Source organism: Protopterus annectens, chromosome 9.part0 (genome assembly GCF_019279795.1).
Source record: "Protopterus annectens isolate FY-2018-M chromosome 9.part0, PAN1.0, whole genome shotgun sequence".
NCBI lineage: Eukaryota > Metazoa > Chordata > Ceratodontiformes > Protopteridae > Protopterus > Protopterus annectens.
The window spans coordinates 1,319,363,844-1,319,389,137 of NC_056743.1; the positions used below are offsets into that span (position 1 = coordinate 1,319,363,844).

Genomic DNA, 25,294 nt, shown 5'->3' on the forward strand with positions numbered 1-25,294 from the left:
CTTCATCTTAAGTAGCATGGTTGCCAAACATCACCAAATCCCTCAGGCACAGAGATTCAAATTTTTAAACAAGCTAGTCTAGCCAATCAAATAAAGGCACAAACAGTCTTACAACAGCAATTCCCAGCTCAGAAGGATGTAGGCTATTCGATCCTGCCACAACAGTGCAGACCACAAACCTTCCTAATAGGTTGATAGGTTGGTACTAGGCTATCGGCCCTAGGGCCTATACAACCCTAGCCATAACAATTCCCTGGCTATTTCTTCCCACACTATCTACTTCCCTGGACCCCTATTTAGCAGAGCGACTGACATGATCCCTGGGGTGAATTTCCTTTCTCTCAGCCAATCATCAAGGTTCCTTTTGAAGAGGGCCAAAGAGGCCTGACATGTATGGGCAGTCTATTCCAGAGTCTGGGGGGTCTCTGGGTCAGGAACCTATCCCTCCAGCATGTTTTGTTTATTGTGATGACAAGGTTTAGATCCCTGGAGCGTGTGGCTCTGAGGGATTGGGATTTCTTTAAGTATAGCATGTCCAACAGCTCTGGGTTTGACATGGCCTTGTATGTTAAGCAGAGATCGCCTTGGAGTAGACGATATGTGACAGAGTAGAGCTGGAGTTTTTTAAGGCGGTCAGCAAAGTAAAATAATTAGTTTGGAGTCCAAGTGCTTAAACCAGAACTAAAACACTTTTATAATAACAGACACAGTAAGCCTTCAATCAGCAATTTCCAACTCAGAAGGGTGTAAGCTGTCTCTCCTGCCACAAGAGTGTAGACCACAAACCTTTCTAATGTAGTTTGGAGTCCAAGTGCTTAAATCAGAATTAAGAGGCCTAGAATAACAGTTTCAATTAATCAGGCTACTAACAAGACATAATAAATGCAGCAGATTAAATGCAACTGAATACTTTAAGAATATGCAACAAAACACTAAATAAAGTAGGAACAAGCACAAATACAGTAAAAGAAGATGAATAAAGTATATTTTTTAGCAAGTGGGAAGGTAGGAAACAGAAGATGATTAAATTTAGGAGACTAAGCGGGAGGGCCACCACAGTTTATCTCTTTAAAGGTCTGAATCACTGCTAAAATTTCCTTGATGTTTATGTCATTTGTCGAGTCAACTTGCACTTGAATTCTCCTGGACACTGTTCTCCATGCAAAATTTGACAAGGCTATCTTGACTAACTGAAATGGGGTCTAGAAGGGGAAGGGCAGGCCTGGATTGAGAGACATCTGATTTCTCCACCACCGTAACTCTCATTTCAGAAATTCCAGTACTGGTACCTGGAACTCTTAAGGGATGCTAGTGCTGGGACCAACATTTTTTTAAGTACCATTGAATCTTTCTCAAATGGGGTCTAGCCAATGTTATCAAGAGGATCACTGACACCACGAGGCCTCAAATTTTGAGTAACTCTCTTGCAGAGGTAGCGTCTTGAAGAGAGAACTCCCTGAAAATGTTTTGATAAGTTAGGACTTTTTCTTCTGGAAGAAAAGCCATTCTTTTTTCCTGTGTCTATCATACATCCAGGAAGACAATTCTTTGAGAAGGTGTGAGACAGGGTGCAGTGTACTACAAAGGTCAAGACATTGACTAATGATTCTAAACACTTGAAAACAGACTCTGCACAAACTGGCAAGTTGTCTAAATATGTGAAAATTTGGATGCCCTGGGTCCTGCATTAAGCAATCACTGGAGCCAGGCACTTTGTGAATACTTAAGGTGCAGTAGACAGCCCAAAGGGTAATGTAGAAAACTGATAATGTGAGCCAGACACAGCAAATCTAAGATATTTCCTGAAGCTGGGAACAACTGGAATGTGATAAGTATTTTTCAGACCTAAAGTGACCATGAAATAGTAGTCTGGAAGATGGGATATGACTGCCTGTAGGGTGAGCATTTTGAATTTCTGTACTTTCAGAAAGATATTTAGGAAAGACAAATCCAACACTGATATCTACGATAGCTCCTTTTTGTCTAGAATAAAATCATTTCCCTTTTTGTGGAGCAGGAATTGGTTTTATAATTCCTACTTGTAACATGTGAGAGAGTTCCAGAAAGAATTAATGTGTCTGGTCTTGCAGGTGCTGGGGGATTACCCCAAAGGGAAGTGGATTTTCTGTTCACTGCCAAGAGTAACCTCTCTAAATTATTCATAGCACCCATTTGGTCTGACACTACTTGTGGCCAGGTTGATGGATTGAGCGAAGCCCTAAGGGAAGGGAAAAGGAGAGGAGGCACAGGAGGAAGAGACGAGATGGCAAATTCTTGGCAAAGTAATTATTTAGCAGATGAAAATCTTTTTTTGGAAAAGGAATCCCATTTATTTGGTTTATAAGCATTATTCTCCTGCCATTTCCTCTTGGTACCCTGACACTTGTTAGGTTGGGATTTTTGTTTGTTCTGCCTTTTGAAACTGGAAGCTCTGTTAGGGGAGAACCTGGAAATATGAAACATTCTAGATATTCCATGTATCAATTTACTTCTATCATCCAGTTGTTTGAGAATCTGGATAGCAGCAGGATCAAATACAAATTCAGAACTTAGGGGAACATTCAAAATCTCATGTTTTAAATCCTCAGGAAAATTTCTGGGAATGTAACCAAGCATACCTTTTCAATACAACAGAAGCAGATGCTTTTATAGAAATAGTGTACGCACCTTCCAAGGTATTCCTCAAAACATTTTTTGAAACCTCAGTCACATCAGAAACAATCTCATTCATACAACACTTCTTTTCAGTAGACAAAGATACTGCAAAGTCATCCAAACTGTAAGCACATTGCAAAACAATTTTCCACATGAACCCTGATAATTTAAACTTCTAAAGACTAAATTATTACACTGAGCCAACTTTTTTCCCTGAGACTCTAATCACTTGCCAGTTTTATCCAGTAGTGTAGAGTTGGTAGCTGGAGAAACCACACGTGGGTCAGCTGGCAAAGCAGCAAAGAGAGCTGTAAGATCAGAGTACACCTAACATTTCTTCATAGCCTTTTTAGGAACTGGTTCACTAACCAAAAGTGTGCAACGTGTAGTTTTATAGACATCTTCTAAGGTCGGTAACAGATGAGGAACAACCAAAACATCCAGAATGTCATCCTCAATAAGATCATACACTCTGCCAGTCTATGGCGTAGCTCCAGACTGCTTGCAATGAGATACATCTCTAACCCTTACTAGCATCCGTGGAAAGTGGATGCTTGGGTTTTTTAACCTGTTCATTTTCCAAAGAATCAGATTTGATGTACTCAGAGTGTTTACTACTACCTTTATCAGTGTCTCCATCAAAATCTTTGGAGCTAGACTGATCTTTAGAGAAGGTGGTCCTATAGGAATTCTGAATTGGAGCAGTCTCTGAGATTAGCTGACTGTAAAACCTCACAGTTAAGGAAAACATGTCAGCTCTATACATGGCAATAACCTGACTGTTGTGTGGTAAAGTTTCTCTTTCTTCTTACTATGAAAGCAAAATATCTGGGGACACAGTATTATGTTTGCAAGGGCCTTTTACCACGGACCTCTCCTTTACCTAAAGGGTTTGATTCTCCCACACCCGAACCAGGTACTGTAAAAGCTGGAGGATGAGTCTGACCTCCATACTACAGTGGTCTGTGGGCTCACACCAGAGAGTTACAGAGAAAGAGAGAAAAAGGTAAGCTGTAGTACATCTTAAGGCAACAACATATTCACAAACTGTAGTCAGGCATGTTTTTGAGTTTTTTTTCTTTTTATGTGCAACTGGATTTGATGGGGGTGTGGTGGTGGTGGTGGTGGTGGTGGTGGGGGGGTGGGGGCACATCTGGATGTATCAAGTCAGGAGAAAAATACCAGCCAGAATAATACACTGACAGTATTAAGGCTGAGTAAGGGTAGCAATAACGGAAAAAAATAAACTATGTTCCCACAAAGCAAACAGGGCTAAACTACATAAAATATAGCAGAAACAGTTTAAATTATGTGAAGCCTTGTTCTACAGGTTGCACAGTGTAGTAAACAACAGTACAATGAAAAATGCACTTGTCCAAACAGTGACAAAATCAAATATATGCCTTTACATCAAATAAAATCTTTTAAAACAGCATAAATAAGCATTTACTTAAGAGATTTCCTTGTCAGAAATGAAGTAATCACCACAGGAAATGTAAATAATTTGCTTTAAAATCCAGATTTAACAATAAAAAATGGCTACAACAGTGTTAAATCAGAAGTAAATATAAAAATGAAGAAAAAGTGAATAATGCAATATTTTTCTGTAAGAATTTCAAATGAAGATAATAAACAGAAACAAGAGGCTTAGTGTTCAGCAGACACTACAGAATTTCAGTTTTCCCGTACGTCACAAGAATATTTTAGAAAAGTCTCATAACTGCTTAAAAGCAGTATTAAGCATGCAAACAACACAACAGTAAGTCATAATTCTGAAAGGAGCAAACCAAAAGTCCTGTGCCAATGCCAAAGTCCTGCCAAACACCAACAGCTAAATCCAAAAAATAGAAAGAAAGTTAGGCAGAACACTGCTATAGAGCGTAATTCTTTTATTAAAACACGAATATCCAAGGTTAGCGCTTTCGGGATAAAAACCCTTCATCAGACACAGTTAAGACTCAACAAACAATATTTAAAATATCCACCAGCCAATGAGCTACTAGTAAATTACCCGCCTTTTTTGTAGTGCGGGTTTTAAAGGAACAATGTCATTAAGACCCGGGCTCCTATGAGCCATTAGTTGTAAAATCCAGCGTGACTCTATAGATTCTGTAATTAATTTTAAATCTCCACCTCTGTTATTCATTGTCACATTGGTTATGGCCTTAAAAAGAAAAGTATGGTTGGGATTTGACTCTATGTGCCTATATAGTGCATTATGCCTGTCCTTGTTCCTAATGTTGGACAGGTGCTGTAAAACCCTTACCTTGAGCATATTATTTATCTTTCCTACATAAAACCCCATGCATTGTATGCACTCTGCTAAATACACCAAATTTGCTGTCCTGCATGTTGCTCTAGCTTTAAAATTAAAAATTTGCCCACTATTTGGATGGGTGAAGGTTGTAACTCTGTTAATATGTGGACAAGCTTTGCAGATCCCACATGGTATAGTACCTATGTTTGTTTTGAATGGTCTTTCTATAGTTAATTCTCTCTCCTTACATAAAATATCCTTAAGGTTCCTATTACGCCTATAAAGGTGGGGCGTGTACCTACAATCTCCCTCAACCTGGTATCACTTCTTAAGATATTCCAATTTTTATATACAATTTCCCTAATATCACCTATGTTACCACTATATGTGAAATAGATCTTCGGGTATTGTACGTTGTTATAGGCTATCTTAGGGGCATTCATTTCACTTTGTGTACATCTTAACCAAGGTTTATATCTATCCAGCCTTCTTGGTTTACTATTATTCACTGTCTCATTAACCAAATGTTCATTGTAACCCCTATCCAAAAAACAGCGCTTCAAGCCATCTACCTCCCTTTCAAATTGGGTGTCATCAAGACAAATCCTTGATGCCCTGCATACCTGTCCCTGTACTATGTTCGCAAACATGTATCTAGGGTGCATGCTATCAAATCTTAGCATGCTGTTCTTCCAACATTCCTTCCTGTAGATGCTGGAAACTAAACCCGTTTACAACAAAAAGCATTAAGGGATTTGAGTAACAATCAGAGTTTAGTTATAAAAAATATAGAAAGACCATTCAAAACAAACATAGGTACTATACCATGTGGGATCTGCAAAGCTTGTCCACATATTAACAGAGTTACAACCTTCACCCATCCAAATAGTGGGCAAATTTTTAATTTTAAAGCTAGAGCAACATGCAGGACAGCAAATTTGGTGTATTTAGCAGAGTGCATACAATGCATGGGGTTTTACTACAAAAAAGGTGGGTAATTTACTAGTAGCTCATTGGCTGGTGGATATTTTAAATATTGTTTGTTGAGTCTTAACTGTGTCTGATGAAGGGTTTTTATCCCGAAAGCGCTAACCTTGGATATTCGTGTTTTAATAAAAGAATTACGCTCTATAGCAGTGTTCTGCCTAACTTTCTTTCTATTTTTTGGATAATTCTGAAAGGAGTTAACAATAGAAAACAGCAAGAATATTAAAATAGAAAGTTAATACGCACAAATATATGTCTATATATATATATATATATATATATATATATATATATCTATATATATATATATCTATATATATATATATATATATATATATATATATATATATATATATATATATATAGATCAAACGTCCGAATCCATTAAGGGTGAGCATACTTACGCGAAAGTGCTTTTCACCCACATACACACATACACTTAAAAAATAGAAATAAATCAAGATTATATAGTAATAAAGAGGAAGGGAAGTTACCAAAGGGATCTTATTTGAGTCTGGAAGCTGTAATCCACCAATGCATGCTGCTGAGGAGATTAAACTGTGTGATTCCTACAGCTTGCACTAAAGCCTGAATAACTGACTTTCTGTGACAGGGGTCAGACTTCTTCTGATGGGAGGAACGTTGCTAATCTCCTATCACATGGGAGTCAGAGGATGGGATTTTGAGCTCTGGAAAGCTGCCAGTGTGGGTATGTGCAGGCACAGAACCCATATGCCACTGAGACACTGTGAATGATAAACGTCAAATGATCAATATATGTTGGTAATATGAAACTTTGTGTAAAATTCACCTCTTCTGTTAACACCTCTAGTGAAAAGTGGGAAGACAGTCCTTTCATCAGTAGTTTACATAGAAAGCAGGTGGATAATAGGTGATAGAAAATAATGAATTATGGCCTCATAATTAACAGTCTTTTAAGAAGATGGAATTACCACAGTCTTTTTTATAACTTGAGCTTCCCGTGAAATGCTGAAGGGCTGCAACAGCAGTTCTAGTAGCTGATAATTTGCAGGTGAATTATATAATGCCCTTTGTGGAAGCTGGTTGCAAAGGGAATGGGTCGTCTTTTTTTTTTCAGTGCAAAGGAGTGATTTCTTGTTTGCTGCAATATATAATTGTCTTGTCTGAAGACAATAACATTTTGCAGTCACTAGCCATTTTGAAAGAGGCCATTTGGACATTACATATTCTTATTTCATGACATAAAGGAAACACAATAGCTGATAACCAAGTCTAAAGTCTTTAGATCTGTTAGTATAATGTCTTAGCTGTCTGTGAATATCCCTGAGGAGTAGAATTCTTTTTTCTGAACCTAGGGGGGTCCTACATTCCTACTGCACCCTGGCACTTCATAAAGCAGGTTCCAGACACTATAGTCTCAAGCTAGCAGCTTTGGGTTTAGGAGATGGTGGATGGTCAGAAAGGGAAGAAATAGATATTAAGAAGCATTAGTAAGAAGCAGATGCTTAGATCTGCCTCATGGGAACAGGGGAGAAGAAATGGCTGTTTATAAGTTGACTATACGGGTTGTTTTTTTTAAACAAGAAACATCTTTATTAAATTATCACTTATGACATAGGCACTCATACATTTTTATAAATGAAAACAAACCATAGTGACATGATCTAAGTTGCATTTTACATCACAAACCATACTGACATAATTTTAGTTGCACACAATATGCATCACTTATAATTTATCCTAGCACTGTCAAACATCACATGGCTTACTCAAGTCCTGCCTTCTTTTAAACCTCATTCCTCTCCTGTATGTACTGCTCCCACAATTCCCATTTTTCCTATGTAATTTGCTCCTATACTTTTCTAAATATCCTAATTTAAATAATTTGTCACTGTTACTACATTCACTACTTCTAGTACAGTTGGTTTAGACTTTGATTTCTATTTCCTAGTAACTGTTTTTTTAGCAGCTACCATAGTTAGACTCAGCAATGCCTTACACTGTCTAGGCAATTCTGATTCTGTATCACAGGTCAGAATAATCATTTTGCTAGTCACACCAAATTGCTCACCCAGTATCTCAGACAGTAGTCTGCAAGGAATCCTAAAGTTTACCAATTCATTACACTCCCAAAAAAAATTTGTTCCCAATTACCTATTTCTTCCCAATCACACCTAAAACATTTGCATCTACCTAAGGAAAAATTGTCTGGAGTCTACTTAGGGTATATAAATATCACTGTAAACATTTCCAAGCAAAAACCCTAACTCTTCTAGATTTTGTTACAAATTTGGGAGTCATTCATATATTCCCCCATTGCTTCTTTGTGAATTGGTTATCCAATCTCTCGTCCCAATCCTTTCTAACCTCCTCTGATTGATTCTTTTAGTTATCAAGCAATATTTTATATGCTCTACTAATTATTGTTTAACTGCAGCTTCTGTTCTACATTCTTCTAAAAACTCTGCCTGTGCTAGTCTTTCATTTAGGATCCCCCTATTTTTTCCTCTTTGCCTATACTCTTCCTTGATAAAGAACGCAATCTCTAACATGTAATGCAAATACATTCTTGGTGTGTTCTCATTCTATTAACTTTCCCTCTGTAGTTACTTGCTCCCTTCAAATAAATTATTGGTATGTTCTCATTTTATTACCTTTCCCTCTCTAGTTATTTACTCCCAATACCTTGGCTCCTTTGCCAGTTTTCTCTAAGAAATTCCAGCCCCTTCTTGCCTATTGTCTGTATCTTTAATTGCAGTCATCCCTATTTGCAGAATCTCCTTTCTCCATTCCCATTGTTGGCTTAGTTCTTAGAATACTTTCTGCTACTTTATGAATATAACATTCTGTATGACTATTGCTATTATCCATAAAGGTCTGCATTCAGAATCATTCTCTCTTGTTTCTTGAGCTTCCCCCATTTCATCATCATCACTTTCTACTTTGAATTATAGGTTTCTGCTTGAGCTATGTATAGTCAAATCAGGTAATCCCAATCCAGATTGCCTTGTTCTATTGGAAGAATCATCTTATCCCACTTGACTGATGCTGTCTTCCCCTCCCAGATAAAATCCTTCATCTCTTTAATAATTGCTATCCACAACTTCTCCTCTGGTTTATACAAATATGCTTTACCTAAGTATAAGACTAAAGGGACTAAAAGCATTTTAACTGCTTGTATCTTACTATCTATATCCATATAACACAGCTTCCAATTTCTCAGTTTTTATATCTTTGTTTAGTCTCTTCCCACATATCTTTAGCTGCCACACTGGAATCATTTTAATCATTCTTTTGGGTGATCGTATTAGGGGTCACCACAGCAGATCATCTGTTTTCATTTCTTCCTGTCCTCTGCATCTTGCTCTGTCACACCAACCACCTGCATGTCCTCTCTCACCACATCCATAAACCTTATCTTAGACCTTTCTCTTTTTTCTTACCTGGCAGCTCCATCCTTAGTATCCTTTTCCCAATATACATAGCATCCCTCCACAGCACATGCCCAAATCAATGCAATCTCACCTCTTTGGCTTTGTCTCCAAACTGTCCAACCTGAGCTGACCCTCTAAAATACTGATTCCTAATCCTGTCCATCCTCATCACACCCAAGGCAAATCTTAACATCTTTAAATTGCCACCTCCAGCTCTGACCCCTGCCTTTTTGTCAATGCCACCGTCTCCAACACATATAACATAGCTGGTCTCACTACCCTCTTACAGACCTTCCCTTTCACTCTTACTGGTACTTGTCTGTCACAAATCACTCCTGACACTCTTCTTCACCCACTCCACCCTGCCTGTACTCCCTTCTTCACCTCTGTTCCACACTCACCATTAGTCTAAACTGTTGATCTCAAGTATTTAAACTCATCCACCTTCAACAACTCTACTCCCTACATTCTCACCATTCCTCTGTCCTTCCTCTCATTCACACACATACATTCTTAGTCCTGCTGACTTTTATTTTTCTCCTCTCTAGAGTATATCTCCACCTCTCCAGGGTCTCCTCAACCTGTTCCCTACTCTCACTACAGATCACAATGTCATCCACAAACATCATAGTCCACTGGGACTCCTGTCTGATTTCATCTGTCAACCTGTCCATCACCATGGCAAATAAAGGGCTTAGAGCTGCTGCTTGATGTAATCCCACCTCCACCTTAAATGCATCCGTCACTCCTACCACAGAACTTACCACTGTCACACTACCCTCGTACATACTCTGCACCACTCTTACATACTTCTCTGCCACTCCTGACGTCCATATACAATAGCATAATTACTCTCTACTCACCCTGTCATATGGCTTTCTCTAAGTCCACAAAGACACAATGCAACTTTTTCTGACCTTCTCTATACTTCTCCAGCAACACTCTCAGAGCAAACATTGCATCTGTAGTGCTCTCTCCCGGCATGAAACCATACAGCTGCTCACTAATCATCACTTCCCTTCTTAACCTAGCTTCCACTACTCTCCCATAACTTCATGCTGTGACTGATCAGTTTTACCCCTCTGTAGTTACTACAGCTCTGCACATCACCCTTATTCTTAAAAATCTGTACCAAAACACTTATTCTCCACTCTTCAGGCATCCCTTCACTTTCCAAGATTTCATTAAACAATCTGGTTAAAAACTCCACTGCCATCTCTCTTAAAAACCTCCATGCTTCCACAAGTAAGTTATCTGGGCCAACAGCTTTTCTATTCTTCATCCTCTTCATAGCTGTCCTTACTTCCTCCATGCTAATCCGTTGCACTTCCTGATTCACTATCCCCACATCATACAACCTTCTCTCTCTATCTCATTCTCTTCATTCATCAACCCCTCAAAGTACTCTTTCCATCTGCTCAACACACTCCCCTCGCTTATGAGTACGTTTCCCCTCATTATCCTTTATCACCCTTATCTACTGCCCATCTTTCCCAACTCGGTTCCTCTGTCTAGCCAATCGGTACAGTTCCTTTTCTCCCGCCTTAGTGTCAAACCTTTCATACATTCACTTTAATATTTGCCTCTGATCTTTCATATATCCCCCTAATCAACCTTACAATTTTATCAGGGAATGCAAATGCTTCCATTGCCCTGCACATAAAGTCCCAGCTTACTCTGTCAAATGCTTTCTCTGCATCAAGACCCACCAACAACAGTGGTATTTTCTTAAATTCTGCCTCCCTCTGGATCATCAATGTTCTGTTAATGTTGTCAAATGTTTGCCTCCCCGCCATAAAACCACATTAATTCAAATGTATCAGTTTTGGCATCACTTTTGCCATTCTTATAGCCATTATAGACATAAACACTTTATAATCATGGTTCGTATTGAAATGGGTCGGTATGAAGCTGGAACTGATGGATCTTTACCTTCTTTAGGTATTATAGCTACCAATACTTTCTTCCAGGATGTTTGTACTTCTCCTCCTATTAAAATACTGTTGAAACAAAACTTTCCAGATCTTTATCAGATTTTCCCTCCTAGCTTCCTAACTCCCACAGGAATACCATATATTTCAGGGTACTTTCCTGTAGATTGGTTATACATCACCATTTTTATCTCATTTCCTCCTACCCTAACTGTTAGTAACTGAGCTTCATTTACCTCTAACCTTAACATATTTAATTCTTCCATAAACATTTCCATTTGCACCTTTTCTTGATTTCCATATTTCTCTGCTTTACACAAACTTTCATAAAATTTACAAAATATTTCTAATACTTCTATTATTGAATCCCCAAATGATGTGGATACTCTACAAAAGGGCCTTACAGAAACAGATGCTTGGTGCCAGAACCATGGGCTCAAGCTCAATGCCAAGAAATGTATAGTTATCCCCTTTGGGAAAAAACATGTATCCGTGAATTACCATATAGGTGGCAGTACACTAAACACCGAAAGTGTGATAAGAGACTTAGAGACACAGGTGGACAGTGGTCTCACCTTCGATAACCACATCGCCACAACAGTCAGGAAATCCTTCTATGTGGCACACCTTATCACTAAGGGCTTTTCATCCAGAAAAAAGGAGGTCATTGTCCCACTGTACTCATCCCTCATTAGACCCATTATAGAATACAACACCCCTTTTGGTATGTACCTCTCAAGACATCTGCAACAACTGGAAAGGCTGCAGAAATACCTCACTAAAAGAATCACAGGCCTAAAGCAGATGCCCTACGCAGACCACCTTAAAAAACTCCAGCTATACTCTATCACATATCGTCCACTCAGAGGCGATCTCTGCTTAACATACAAGGCCATGTCAAACTCAGCGCTGTTGGACATGCTACACTTAAAGAAATCCCAATCCCTCAGAGCCACACGCTCCAGGGATCTAAACCTTGTCATCACAATAAACAAAACATGCTGGAGGGATAGGTTCCTGACCTAGAGACTCCCCAGACTCTGGAATAGATTGCCCATACATGTCAAGCAGAGTGCCTCTTTGGCCCTCTTCAAAAGGAACCTTGACGATTGGATGGGAGAAAGGAAATTCACCCCGGGGTTCACGTCAGTCGCCCTGCTAGACAGGGGTCCAGGGAAGTAAATAGTGTGGGAAGAAATAGCCACAGAATTGTTATGGCTAGGCTTGTATAGGCCCTAGGGCTGATAGCCTAGTACCAACCTATGAACCTACAGGATCTCTTGTTATCTTCCTTGTTACAGACTCAAGCTTGGTGACAGCCCCTTCTACTTTCTGTTGCCTGAGTCGTTGTGCTAAAAGATTTTGTGCTCAAGAGTTATTATCAAAAAAGAGTTGCCTAACAGCAGTCTTTCTAAACTCATGCATATTACTGAAGTAATCTGTTATTTTCTGTTTTCTGTTTAGCATTCTGCAGTTGCTTCTTTTTTGTTCTGTGAGATTCCACCTAATCTGCAATAGTTTATTTGTCAGTCCCTCTAAATAATTATTGTTACTTGTTAACCACATCTTCCTTTCCTTTATTTCCACCCTACTTTTAAACTTCAAATTAATTTTATCCCACTCCTTAGCTATATTTTCAGAAGACTTTTTTATCTTCTCTAATAGCTCCTGAAGAATTTCCACTACCCATTCCTTAAATTCCTCTATTTTCAACAGATAGGTAGGAAAGTGCCAGTGTCTCATTTTTATTTCTTTATCTTCTGTTTTTATTTTAGTTATTATTGATGCATGATCTCAGATAGTTTTTGGGTGTGTATCAAGACTTTCAATTAAATACACATGTTCCTGTGAAATGTAAATTCTGACTAGCCTAGGAGAATAATATTTAAACTCACTCTGAACTCCTAGTACTTAAATCACATCTTCCACGCCAAATATTTTCATAAAGTCTATTCTTTGTTATACTTACCCTTCTGGGCCCCCCAGACACATCTTCACTGCTGCAAATCAAATTTCATTCCCACCTGTAAGTAATATTCCTTGTTGAAAGCTGACTACTTCTCTCAGATTTTTTTAAGCTCCATTATAGCAGTTTTAGGTAGAATATAAACACGTCTGTGTATTCCTCCTCCCTTGCCAGTAGCCCCTTAGTATTACAAATCTACCATTATTATCTATCCTTTTATCTTCTTCTATCACTACTGGAGCTCCTCTTGCAATAAATGTGTTCCTCTTTTCCTTTGACCCAGGTATTCCACTGAATAGCCATCCTGAAAACCTTTCTTTATCAAATTCACATGTTCAGTTCTTTCCAAGTGTGTCTCCTGTAGCATAGCTATTTGTACTCTATATTGTTTAATATAATTCACTGCTCTTTCTTTTTTTGCATTTATCTGTGAGACCATTGACATTTAAAGACATTAAAGAAAGCATCATTGTATTAAAACATTATTTCCACCTTTTATGTATAACAACTTTTTGTAAATGTCTAGTTACATGCACACTCTACTTGGCAGGCTGAACGTTTACACAGTTGTTTCTTGTCATATCATTTGAGCCTATGTCACATCTTACACAACTTTTAGTTTTATTGCAAAAAAAAAAACACCTTCAATAACAACTAAAACTAACACACACACACACACACACACACACACACACACACACACACACACACACACATAAAACTATGTACATCTTCAAATACTGAAACTTTATCCTCCTAACAGGAGCAAATGTCCCAAACTGAAAGCCACACTCAAAGACTTGCGTTAACTTAAAAAAAGGTTATCCATGCTAAGATGCACAGTGCAGCCTGTGATTCTACTAAGTGTTGTCTGGTTTTATCTTATCTTTACAGCTCTCCCAGATGGGAAACACCTGAATAATTTCAGAGAACACTATCTCCTAGCCAATTTCTCTTTTTTCCCTAGCCAATTTCTCTTTATCAGATTGTAGCCAATTTCTCTTTATCATATTGTCTCCATGAAGACATGAGGACCAGATGCAGAATTGCTACTGAGCATACATTTATTTGCTAGAAAAAACTTATAATATTATATTCAATATTCTTTTTAATTTACTTTTTTCTCTCGTAAAAATTGTAACTAGATCAAGCAAAGGGCCTTAATCCAGTCACTCCCCCATGCAAGAATGAGAAAGCATACATTAATTTTCTTTTGTTATAATCTTGTAACCAAACTTTTCTTCTTGTTTTTCTTCTTCATTTTTATTTTACACTGCAGTACCTACATTTCTTAAAACTTAAAAAGGAGAAAGAGAGAAGGGAGAAAGAAAAAAAAATAAAATCAGGAACACCTGTTTATAAAAGTATTCTCATTACATGTAAAATGACTGACAAAATGTTTCTTTATAGCATGCAAGGAAAATCATGCACTAAACAATAGTGCTATTAAAAAATGTTTTACTTACAATTAACTTTTGCCCTCATCTTCCCCTCCTCTAAGTATCTTTCTGAACATTAATGACATGAAGTAGGGCATATACTTTAAGAGTTCCCCAAAAGGTCAAAAAGTCCAAGAAAGTCCAATATTTCCAGATTTTCTTGTTCTGTCATATTATATAAATATAATTATTGCTTTGTAATCCCACATTTATCAATTTCCAAGTTACTGGTTTTATTTCTGTTCATCTCCTAAATCCTTCCTCTGCTTCATTTCGTTGGGAGGGTGGCCTAATGGTTAAGGTGTTTGCCTTGCAAACACAAGGTGCAGGGTTTGAGTCTCACAAGGGATAATTGGCTAAGCTTAAAATGGCTTGAAAGGGCAGTTAGCTTAGTACTAATCTATGAACCTATGAATCTATTTCCAATGTACTCTCGATTTTTAATTTTTATAGTCAACTCTTGTCCTCCTGTCCTTTTCTCCAGCATTTTTAGCTGAAACATTCAGAAAGGTTTCACTGGCACAGTCTCTCTGTAGTCTTCATCATCAGAAGAACAAGAAGCAGCATCTTCTTCTGTTTCACAGCTCACTTTTTGTTGGAAAAACTTTCGTATTTCCTCCTTAGCATGTACTTTATCAAAAAATGATTTCATCCCTCAGGGAAGAATATTTTGAAGATAGCTGGGTACAGCAGTTTGAATCTCATGCCTGCTTCTCAACATTCCATGAAGAGTGGAATAAATTTATTCCTCTTCTGCCTGGTGTACAATGTGTAATCATTCTCCACAAACACTCTGCTGTCTCCAACTTTTAGTACTTTGTCCTACTGCCAAAGTTTTGTTAGAATCAACTCCTTCTGCTGGTATGATTGCATCTTTACTATTGAAGGTCACCACCATGTCTAATCAGCTAGGAACTCTCTATAAACGAATAATCCAGTAAATCCAAAATAGAAGAGAGTAAAACCACATGGTGGAAAACTTTATTAAAAGTATTAAAAACAAGAAAAAACTTGGATAAGTGGTTTCAGCTTTAGCCTTCTTCAGATCCATATAAGCTTATCCACCATTGGATATTATATACAAAGGTGTAACCAATCAAAATTATCTCCTGAGCACTTCATTCAAGCCAGGTCCTCGGTCGGCTCTTAAAACAGCTAACTATCTATCTTCTATTAATTCAGTAAATTCTTTTAAATTCCCCTTTCTTGGGTTAGAATAGACTATTTCTAAGACCATACAACAGAAACTGTGGGTATCATGTTGCAATATATATGTTTGAACAAGACATCGGTGGTGACTCTATTCCTAATGTCGCTCAAGTGTGCTTGCATCCTGATTCTCAACTAGCAATTAGTTTTCCCAATATAAAAACTGGGACACGTCTTGTAAGTCGTGACATAAATAACATTCTTGGTTCCACAATCAGCAAATGCCCTCAAACTGTATATTCTATATGTCACCGAATGTTGAAAATACCCAGAATGAGTGATATAGGGACAAGCTATATAATGGCCACATTTGAATGTTCCATGTCTCTTAGCTGAATCAATCTTCCGATCCAAATGACTGTCTCTGCAGACAGGCTGTTTTCGGTTCAATTTGTTCTTGAAACAAAACTGTGGATGGTCCCCTACTATAATGGAATTATCTGCCACTATATCCCACATCTGTTTCAGATCCTGAATGTATGCGAGTGTACATCTCATTAAGTTATGCATGTCCCTTCTTATGTCTTTGCTATCATACGTATCATCTCTATAAAAGTTTGATTATCCTTTATTCTTCCTCTGTTGTTGTACCTCTAATAATATATTGTCAAACTCTGTAGCTTTATAGCCTCTTTCACACAACTGGTTCTTTTGCCTTCTCAACATCCTCTTCATATTTTTCATCCTTCATGTTCAACTTGGACTTACTGAGAAATTGACTCTTAATCACCTGTGGAAATATGTGTCTGGGGTGCATGCTTGACCAAGGCAGTAGACTATTCCTCCAACAGTTCTTCCAATACACTTGAGTCTCAAGGGAACCATTCTCATTCTTCATTAACGTAACATCCAAGAAATCTATCCGATGTAGGGAGCTGTGGATGTCAAAATCTAAAAAACTGGTGGTGGATCTAAGATATTCAGCAAACATATGTAGTTGTTCGTCATCTCCATCTCACAAAAGGAATACATCATCCACAAATCTCTTATAAAACAAAAGATGTTTCTTCCAGGCATTGGACTCACTAAATACAAAATTCAGTTCCCATTGTGCCATCACAACATTGGAATAGGAATTGGTACACAAAGTGCCCATCGTTAGTCTCCATTTCTGTATATAATATTGTTCTTCAAACAGGATGATGTTATTCTCTAATATGATCTCCAATAAGGAACACAATTGTGTGACTTCAGCATTCATGCACTCCCCTTGTGTGATGAGAACTCTGCCTACTGAGTCAATCCCAAACCTACTGGGAATGACTGTAAATAAACTCCTGATGTCCATGGTTACCAATAGCAATTGTTCATGCATGGGGTATGTACGACAGTAGCTAGAGAGACATCTTAGGAAATCTTCCGTATCTTTCAGAACTGTAGTTGCTTTAACTAGCACTTTCCTGGGTTTCTTTTTTGTGTAAATAGACAAGGGTTCTGTAGCCCACCCACTCCCTGATACTATGGGGTGCATGAGTGGATCCACATGGTTCTTATGGATTTTGGGTAAACCTTTTATGACTGGTATCATCAGATCTCATACTTGAAAGAACTTGTATAACTCTGGAGTAATCAAGTGTGTAATCATGAGGTCATATAAATTGCTTTCAATGCCACGGATGGCTTTATCTAGTTCATATCTCTGTACAGGTTTATATGTATTTTCTTCACTCAGTAGTTCATGCATCTTCATATTAGACCAGCCTCTATCCATAACCACTGTTGCTCCACCCTTGAATGCTGGCCTGATCACTATTTCTTTGTGTTATCCATCAGTTGTTTCAATGCAGTTCTTTCTCCTCTGCTCAGATTGTGAAACCCCTTATGTTTATTGTCGTTACGTAAGTGAAACACTTCATTCTCACAAATCTTAACGAGTGCATCAACCGCTGGGTGGAGTGCAGGAGCCATCACACTGGGCTTCTTAAACACCATATCTGACAGTTCATTACCCATTCCCATTGTATCAGGGAATAATTATTTTAGCGCCACATTCCTTGCGAAACACTTGATATCAGACACTCTTCTATTTTGGATTTACTATTGAAGGCCTAGGCTGCTTTCTTATAGCCAGGTTTGGAGCATACACATGATGTGGCCTTTCAATTAACAACTCCTGCTGTGGAATACCAGTCCAGTTACTTATTTGTGTGTTCATAAAATTAATACAATCTGTTCCTTCCAACTTCTGGAGTACAGATGAAACTCTCAGTTTTTCCCTATGTGCTCTGTCCTCGAATTCTATTTTTTTTGAGACATCTAGTCTCATATTTGGTCAGCCTTTTCTTTATTTCAGTGTCTGATTTTTGCAATTTTATGACCTCATCTGAATATCTGTTTGAAGCTTCTTCCATTTTTTCCAGCCTTTGTTGTTTGAGTTGATACAGACTATCAGTGTTTCATTTTTTTAACCAGGTCTGTGTGTAGTTGTCTTATGCTATCCTCTATGTTACTGGAAGTAATGTTTGGAGCATGCACTGCTTTCTCCTGAGCAGCTCTAGTACTTTTCCCAGTTAGTGTTTTTTCCTCACCTTTTGTGGCTGATTTTCTTTCAGGTCCCCTGTATTTTGTTTTTTTCCTGGCATCCAGGCAGTGTACTTACTAGCCAATTACTGAAATTCACCCACAAGCACAAAAGTCCACTATCCTTTTCTGCTGAGTTTCTATTCTCAAACTGGACGAATTAGAATTAAGCTGTTACTCAACATGCAGCTATCTTGGAAGTCTGACTACATAGGTTGTTGACACATTTCCGTTCACTTCTAAGACAAAGAAGGAAAGGCCTGGTTTGGAGATTAAATGTATTAATTTATGGCATAGCTCATTTTTGATGAAGGAGATCAGTGGACTCTTTTCCTCAAAGGAATGTTTGGGTTGGTTGCAGAAGTTCTTGAGATACCCTTGCACTTTCATATATGCAGCTTTGTATAGGGCAATATTATAACGGATACTGACAAGTATCTTGGAATCCTCAGGAATATTTTGGCTATTATCTCAGCACTCTAGGCAAAACTGGGTCATTAGCAATATATTTTTCTAAGGAAGAGACATCATGCAGGTTTTGATATCTAGAGCTGCCCTTACATAAGTAGGGATGTGGGGTGGTGGTAAGACTTGACTTCTGGAAGCTGAGGAAGATGCCAGAGCTTAAAAGACAATGGAAAGTATACTTGAGAGCTTTCTTTAGCTCTTCCAAGGACAGGGCTTGAATATGACAGTTGTCCACATATGGCAGATGTAGTGCTAAGAACATGATTTGGCACAGTTGAAAGGCCAAATGGTAAAGAAGTGCACTGGCAAATGGTGCTTCCTTAACTGAACCTTAGGCATCACCTATACTACCTATAGGTTTTGCAGATATGGACGTGCAGGTATGTATCCTTTATGCCCAAGCTGACCAGAAGGACATCCTTTAACAGTGGAAAAAGGGACTGCAGGGTGAGCATCTCAGTTTTTTTCACATTACAAATTTATTCAAAAGAAGTGTTTCTAAGGTGGTTCTCCAGAGATTCTCCCTTTTTCGGGGGATTGGAATCAAGAAAACTTTTGAATAAAATCACTTTCTTTATGGGATGCCTTGAATTCCCTGCAGTTCAGAAGATGCAGACAAATAAGATGGGTATGGACAGGTGATGCCCTGCATTCAAGGAGCTGCAGCAAGTTGGACAATGCCAGGTGTAGCTGATGACTGGTCAGAGGACACAAGCTTAAAAATATGGGAACCCATACAGTTTCACAGCAAAGCATAGTTTGATGTTAAAATTTCTCAGTTACTCATTTGTTCAAGGTCAGGACATGGCAGTCTATTCAGAAATATTATGCCATCCTAACCAGGGCATTTGGAGGAGAGGAAAGAGGACACAGACGATATTCAGAACTGTGAGGTACCATGAGTGGCTGAAAGACATCTGTCTTCTGATTTCCTGTCTTATTCCATGGTTTGACTCCCTGTATCCTCTTCTTGAATTATCTATTTAATTTATACTGGTCATCTGTTCCTGAGTTGCCAGTTTTATTTCTACTGGCCTACCTTTGACTGCTTCATACAAAAACACCACTGTTTTGGGGTTAGTTTTTGAGGAAGAAAGAGCTAGTTGTCAGACTACATATTCTTACTTGTCTCCAGTTCTTAAATGATCTCTTAAGAAGAGATCCAAAGTTGTTTCCCTGTCTTGTAGGGCATTCAGAAGCTTAGCATCATCACTTACTACAATGCTTCCCAATTCACAAGTCAGACTGACCTAGTCTGACAATTTTAGCTCTATAGATTTATTGCTGGCATTCTTGGCCATACTGCTGATTTGTCTTAACATGTAATCTTGTTTTTAGATACTGTAGGTCTACTAATTAACAATAATGATTCCTAAGGCTGCAGGCATGTACATTGGTTTTTACCAAATGCATCAATTACTCTACTTCTTCCTATAATGTGGTAGAATACTGAGGCCTGGTACTAATTTGCAGTTCCCTGCAGTATTAAGGGACACAGCTACATGTGATCTTCCACTATATTCTTTTAAATATATTTAATTTGCTTCCGAAGTCCATAAAAATGTCACTGTTTCTTCTTTGAGTGAAGCAGGGTTGGGAATCTGACTGTAATGAGGAATTGTCAAAAATGCCCTCACTTGCTTGTACTGCTGGTGGAAAAGCAGAATGTTTTGGCCTTTCAATTCCTACAATAAGTCCTTAAATGCCAGAAAAAAATCTTACACTTCTATTTAAAATGCTTGAGGAACTGGAAGAAAAAGTAACATTATCAATGGTATACCCATGGTAGAGTGAATCTAGCTGGTTAGTATAAACCCTTCTCTCCCGAGTCTAAATTTTAATCACCCTTCTGGGGAGGAATCTCTCTTTCTCCTTAACTCCTTTGCCAGGCTGCTAAAAATTCCTCAGCAAATTTTCAAAACTCAAAATAAGAACAAGAAGTTGGCATCAAGGGGTTGGATACTCAGTACTCAGGCACTGGTAAGGCCACTGGCCCTGCAATAAAATCCAGAGCCATGAAAACTGGAACCAAAACCTTATTCAGAAGTAAATAAACTAAAATGGTGGTAATATCTTCACAAAGAGCTGGAAGAGTACTTGGGGGCTGGCAGCCCTCTGTGAATCCATGGGAAATGACATCCAACACATGAGAAATGACATCCAACATTGATGAAGTGGTTAAATTCGCAGATGTATGGCTTTCTTACAACTAAAATGATATTATAACCAGAGCAACAACTTTTTGCAGCTGTACAGGACAAGGGTGGGCACACCATGAGTATCCACAGGCCTAACTGGGGCAGGCAGAAACTCTGAGTCAGTTTATTCTCCTCCCAAAAACTCTGTGTAGACCTTTTCTTAGTGTTTGCTTTTTATTGTGCCTCCATTTCTTTTTGGAAGGTGCCTTCATTTTTTTTTCTCGTACTAGTAACTATTATAAAACTTGTCTGCTTGGAAATAACAGGTATACCTTGTCAGAGCCCAGAGAACATCCTATGGTCCATGAACACGTTAAGGCTTTTCAGTCATCTGAAGTAATACCTTTTTATTAAAGGTCTTGCAATACCTGGAGCTAACTACATTACCATGCTTCTCAAGACAGATAAACACTGTGAATGATAGCTATTTATTTATCCTTTGTTGACAGGGTTAGTCCCACTAGGCTAGTAGCCTCTTTTCAGGGGGAAACCCAAGGTGGGATTTATACTACTCCTACAGGAAATTTGGCCAGGGCATTAGGGAACATCCCCTACTCCTTTCAAGAGGTGCAGCCTGAGATATCATCAACTCAAGCAGATGAGGCCTTGTTTTAACATCTAATCTGAAAGATGTCACTCTCAGGAGTGCAGCACCCCCCTTATGGTGCAGTACAGTGTTAATAATCAATGTATCTGGTGTGGGAATAGAACCCACAGCCTTCTGCCCCAAAGGTGTGTGTGTGCTAGCTGTTACGTCACTGACACTGAATCCTTTAGTGAAATCTCTCTTCTACAGGTACCCTTTGCTGACAGACTTTTTCTGAGGATGCCATTAGCCACCAAAAAAAAATCCTAATGAAAATAAAGTACCAAAATGGGTACTTACTTCACTTGAAACTTTGCCTGGAAGTAATCAATGGATCTGAAGGAGGCATGTGACCATTAATCCTTGTATGAGGATGCACAAGTTACTTTTTATTTTCAGTTAAGTTTCTGAATGATTGGATGTGGAGTTAACTTTGTACCATTTCAGGGATGACTGAGTGCTCTTGAAGTCAAGTTGGAAAACTGATATCTGCCTGTACATAATTTCTATGTCCCCCTCATATATTTTTTATTAAACACCCTGAAACCCTAGCAGCATAAAATAAGGAGAAACACAGAAACTGACAGCTACTACTGTATGTATTTCTACAGGTAACATTTCTGCAAGCAGCATATTATAAGCCAGGGAATTTCTTGTTTACTGTCTACTGAAAACATGTCTGCAGATTGGACTTGCCCTGATCTGCTACCCTGTTATACTCTGTACATGCAATATTGTGTTAGGACATAGGATAATGAAAAATAATCTGATGAGACAGACATCTCCAAACAATACAAATGTGTTTAACGAAGCACACTAACCAAAGATTATAATACAAAGATAACAAAATGTTTTGCCGTTCTAAAGGAGTGTTCACCCCCCCACTATTCAAAAGGGCTCTGCTTTCCCCCCAGATATAACTAAATGAAAGGCTACCATATCTCAGATAAATAAAGAAAGGAAGCTGAACTTCCAGCACTCTCACAGTTAAATAAACATAGTTAATGAAACCTTTAAAATGTCGGCAAACAAAGCCGGGGGGTGGGGCTAGGATTCAGTAAATTCTCTTGTATCAGCTGATTTACATTACTTTTCAATACATGTCATGTTTTACCTTGCATTTGACAGTGGTTTAAAATGGGTGTACAGCATTTATCCCACAGATATCCTTAAAGAACACTTAAAAGGTGGACATGACACACAAAGAAGGAAACACAAAATAAAATGAGAACAAGAAAAACAGAACATCGACACACAGTGAAGAATAGAAATTAAACTCTAGATCTCATTCCAATTTAGAGCTCAAATGAAGCTATCTCCACCTTCTGCAGCAATACATCCGACCGCTCTTCCAGATCCTTTAGCTTGCCATCCCTCTCTTCAACTTTAATATAATTATTTCTCATCAATTCGGTGACTTCCTTCACATCGCTGTGCATGTCCTGTAGCTTCATATCCCCCTGTGAACAGGAAAACAAAAAGTAGTTTAATACTTGGCTCCTTGCCCTATGTAATACACAAATTCCCAGTGTATGACATTTCCTGAAACTCTGCAATAACAGTAAGCATGACTATCTTTATTTAAAGTAAAGGTGAGTACCATGTAACTGCTGAAAGAAAGTCTCAATTTTATGAGGAACAGAACCATAACGCCAAATTATTGGCTTGGTTCTTAGATCATTCAAAAGACAAGCTGAAGACAAGTGGACACTTTAAAATGTATTTGTTCCTCAAGCCTGTGGTGGGAACCCTTATCCTTTTGTTTTCATACACTCCGGCAAATAAAATCAGCTTGCACTTGGAAGTGTAAATGCAACAGCATCAGGTTATTGAAGAAGGTAGTCTTGGTTTGGGGTTTGACAAGTTTTACTTATGTTTACTAAATAACCATGAACGGTGTAGAATTTTTAGAAGACATCCAAGAGCACTGAATGTGCAGGTTAAAAAGACAAATATATGTTCCTCCTAGAAAACGACAAACAACTACATTTAAATAAAACACAACTTGAAACCAGGAACCAATCTTTCTATAAAGCCAGAATGTTAGCCACTTACGCAGAATACCATCTAGAGCTCTGGCCAGAATTATCTGCCAACACAAAAATGTCTCCAATATATCAGAAATAAACTACAGAGACAAAAACTACACAAAAAATGAAGACATTATTAAAACATTTGAACAAATATACTCTCAAATATATGGAGCACAAATACTACAAACCTCAAAGGAAGATAGAACTCTTTTTCTTCAAAAACTGAAATTCCCTAAACTCAATATAGACCAACAAAAAAAACTAACTGAGCCAATATCCATCAGTGAAATTATTACAACAATCGAACACTTAAAAGTGCATAAGGCTCCGGGTCCGGATGGACTCGCAACAGAATTTTACAAAGCATTTCCCCCCTTGATAGCCAAACTACTATACTATACACTGAATTACATAATAAACTATAAAATAAATGATATCCACTTTAATGCCTCTAAAACTATATTTATATTAAAAGAACATACAGACCCCAAAAACCCCGACAGCTACAGACCCATCTCCCTCTTAAATATAGATACTAAAATATTTACCTCTATACTTGCAAACAGAATGAAAAATCTGATAGAAAAAATCCTCTCCCCAGAACAATCCGGTTTTACACCACATAGACAGACTAGCGACAATACATTAACATTAGATGCACTAATATCCTACGCTAACCGACACAATATCAACATCTACACAATGGTAGTGGATGCCCACAAGGCATTTGATAGGGTTAATCTAGAATTCTTACTCCAAACACTACCCTACTTTAATATACCCAATAACTTCATTCAGATCATCCAAACTCTCTATAGCAACCCATACACATCTCTGTATATAAATAAAACTTGGTCAAATAGGATCCTAATAAAAAATGGAACAAGACAAGGATGCCCACTATCACCCTTCCTGTTTAACGTATACCTAGAACCACTCTTTCTATACATTAAACAAAATACATATCATAATCCTCCATCAATACACAACTTCAAAATATACCTCACTGCATTTGCAGATGATCTGAACATATACTGCACTACACCAAATTCAGATATAAACAAAATAATAGCTGCAATTGAACATTTCTCGACTATGTCTAACTACAAACTAAACCTTAATAAAACTAATATTTTCCCCTAAAACACCCAAACTCATCTCACTAATACCATTGTTAAACACAATAAAAATTAAAGAAGAAACTAAATACCTGGGAATCACCTTTTTCCAGAGTAACAAAGACTTCTACCAACACAATGTAAACCTTAAATGGCAAAATATAATGCAAGACTGCAAAAGATGGAACGACCTAAAACTACCATTCTTGGCCAAAGTATCAATAATCAAAATGAACATTTTACCTAGATTAATGTATATATTCATGACATCACAGACAACAATACATAATAAATTCTTCAAACAAATTCATACCTTCCTAGCAAAATTTATATGGGAACCCAAAAAAACAGAATCTCCTATCCAAAATTAACACTCCCCAAAAGCAAAGGAGGACTAAATCTACCAGATTTTAAAATGTACTACTCGATCATTAACACTAACAGAATATTGAGAATAGCTGAACATAACCCGTCAATGGAAAATTGGTCTCCTCTCTGGGTGACAATATAT

At 38.0% G+C, this 25,294-nt stretch overlaps 1 protein-coding gene across 3 annotated transcripts in view; it reads right to left on the reverse strand.

Annotated features, from left to right (window-relative positions):
* Positions 1-25,294, reverse strand: part of VAMP5 (vesicle associated membrane protein 5) — a 432,229-nt gene that overhangs the window by 235,930 nt on the left and 171,005 nt on the right. For all 3 annotated transcript variants that reach the window (XM_044084291.1, XM_044084293.1, XM_044084292.1), the window contains exon 2: positions 22,955-23,092. In XM_044084291.1, coding sequence (XP_043940226.1) covers positions 22,955-23,092 — 138 coding nt within the window. The remainder of the gene's footprint in view (positions 1-22,954; positions 23,093-25,294) is intronic.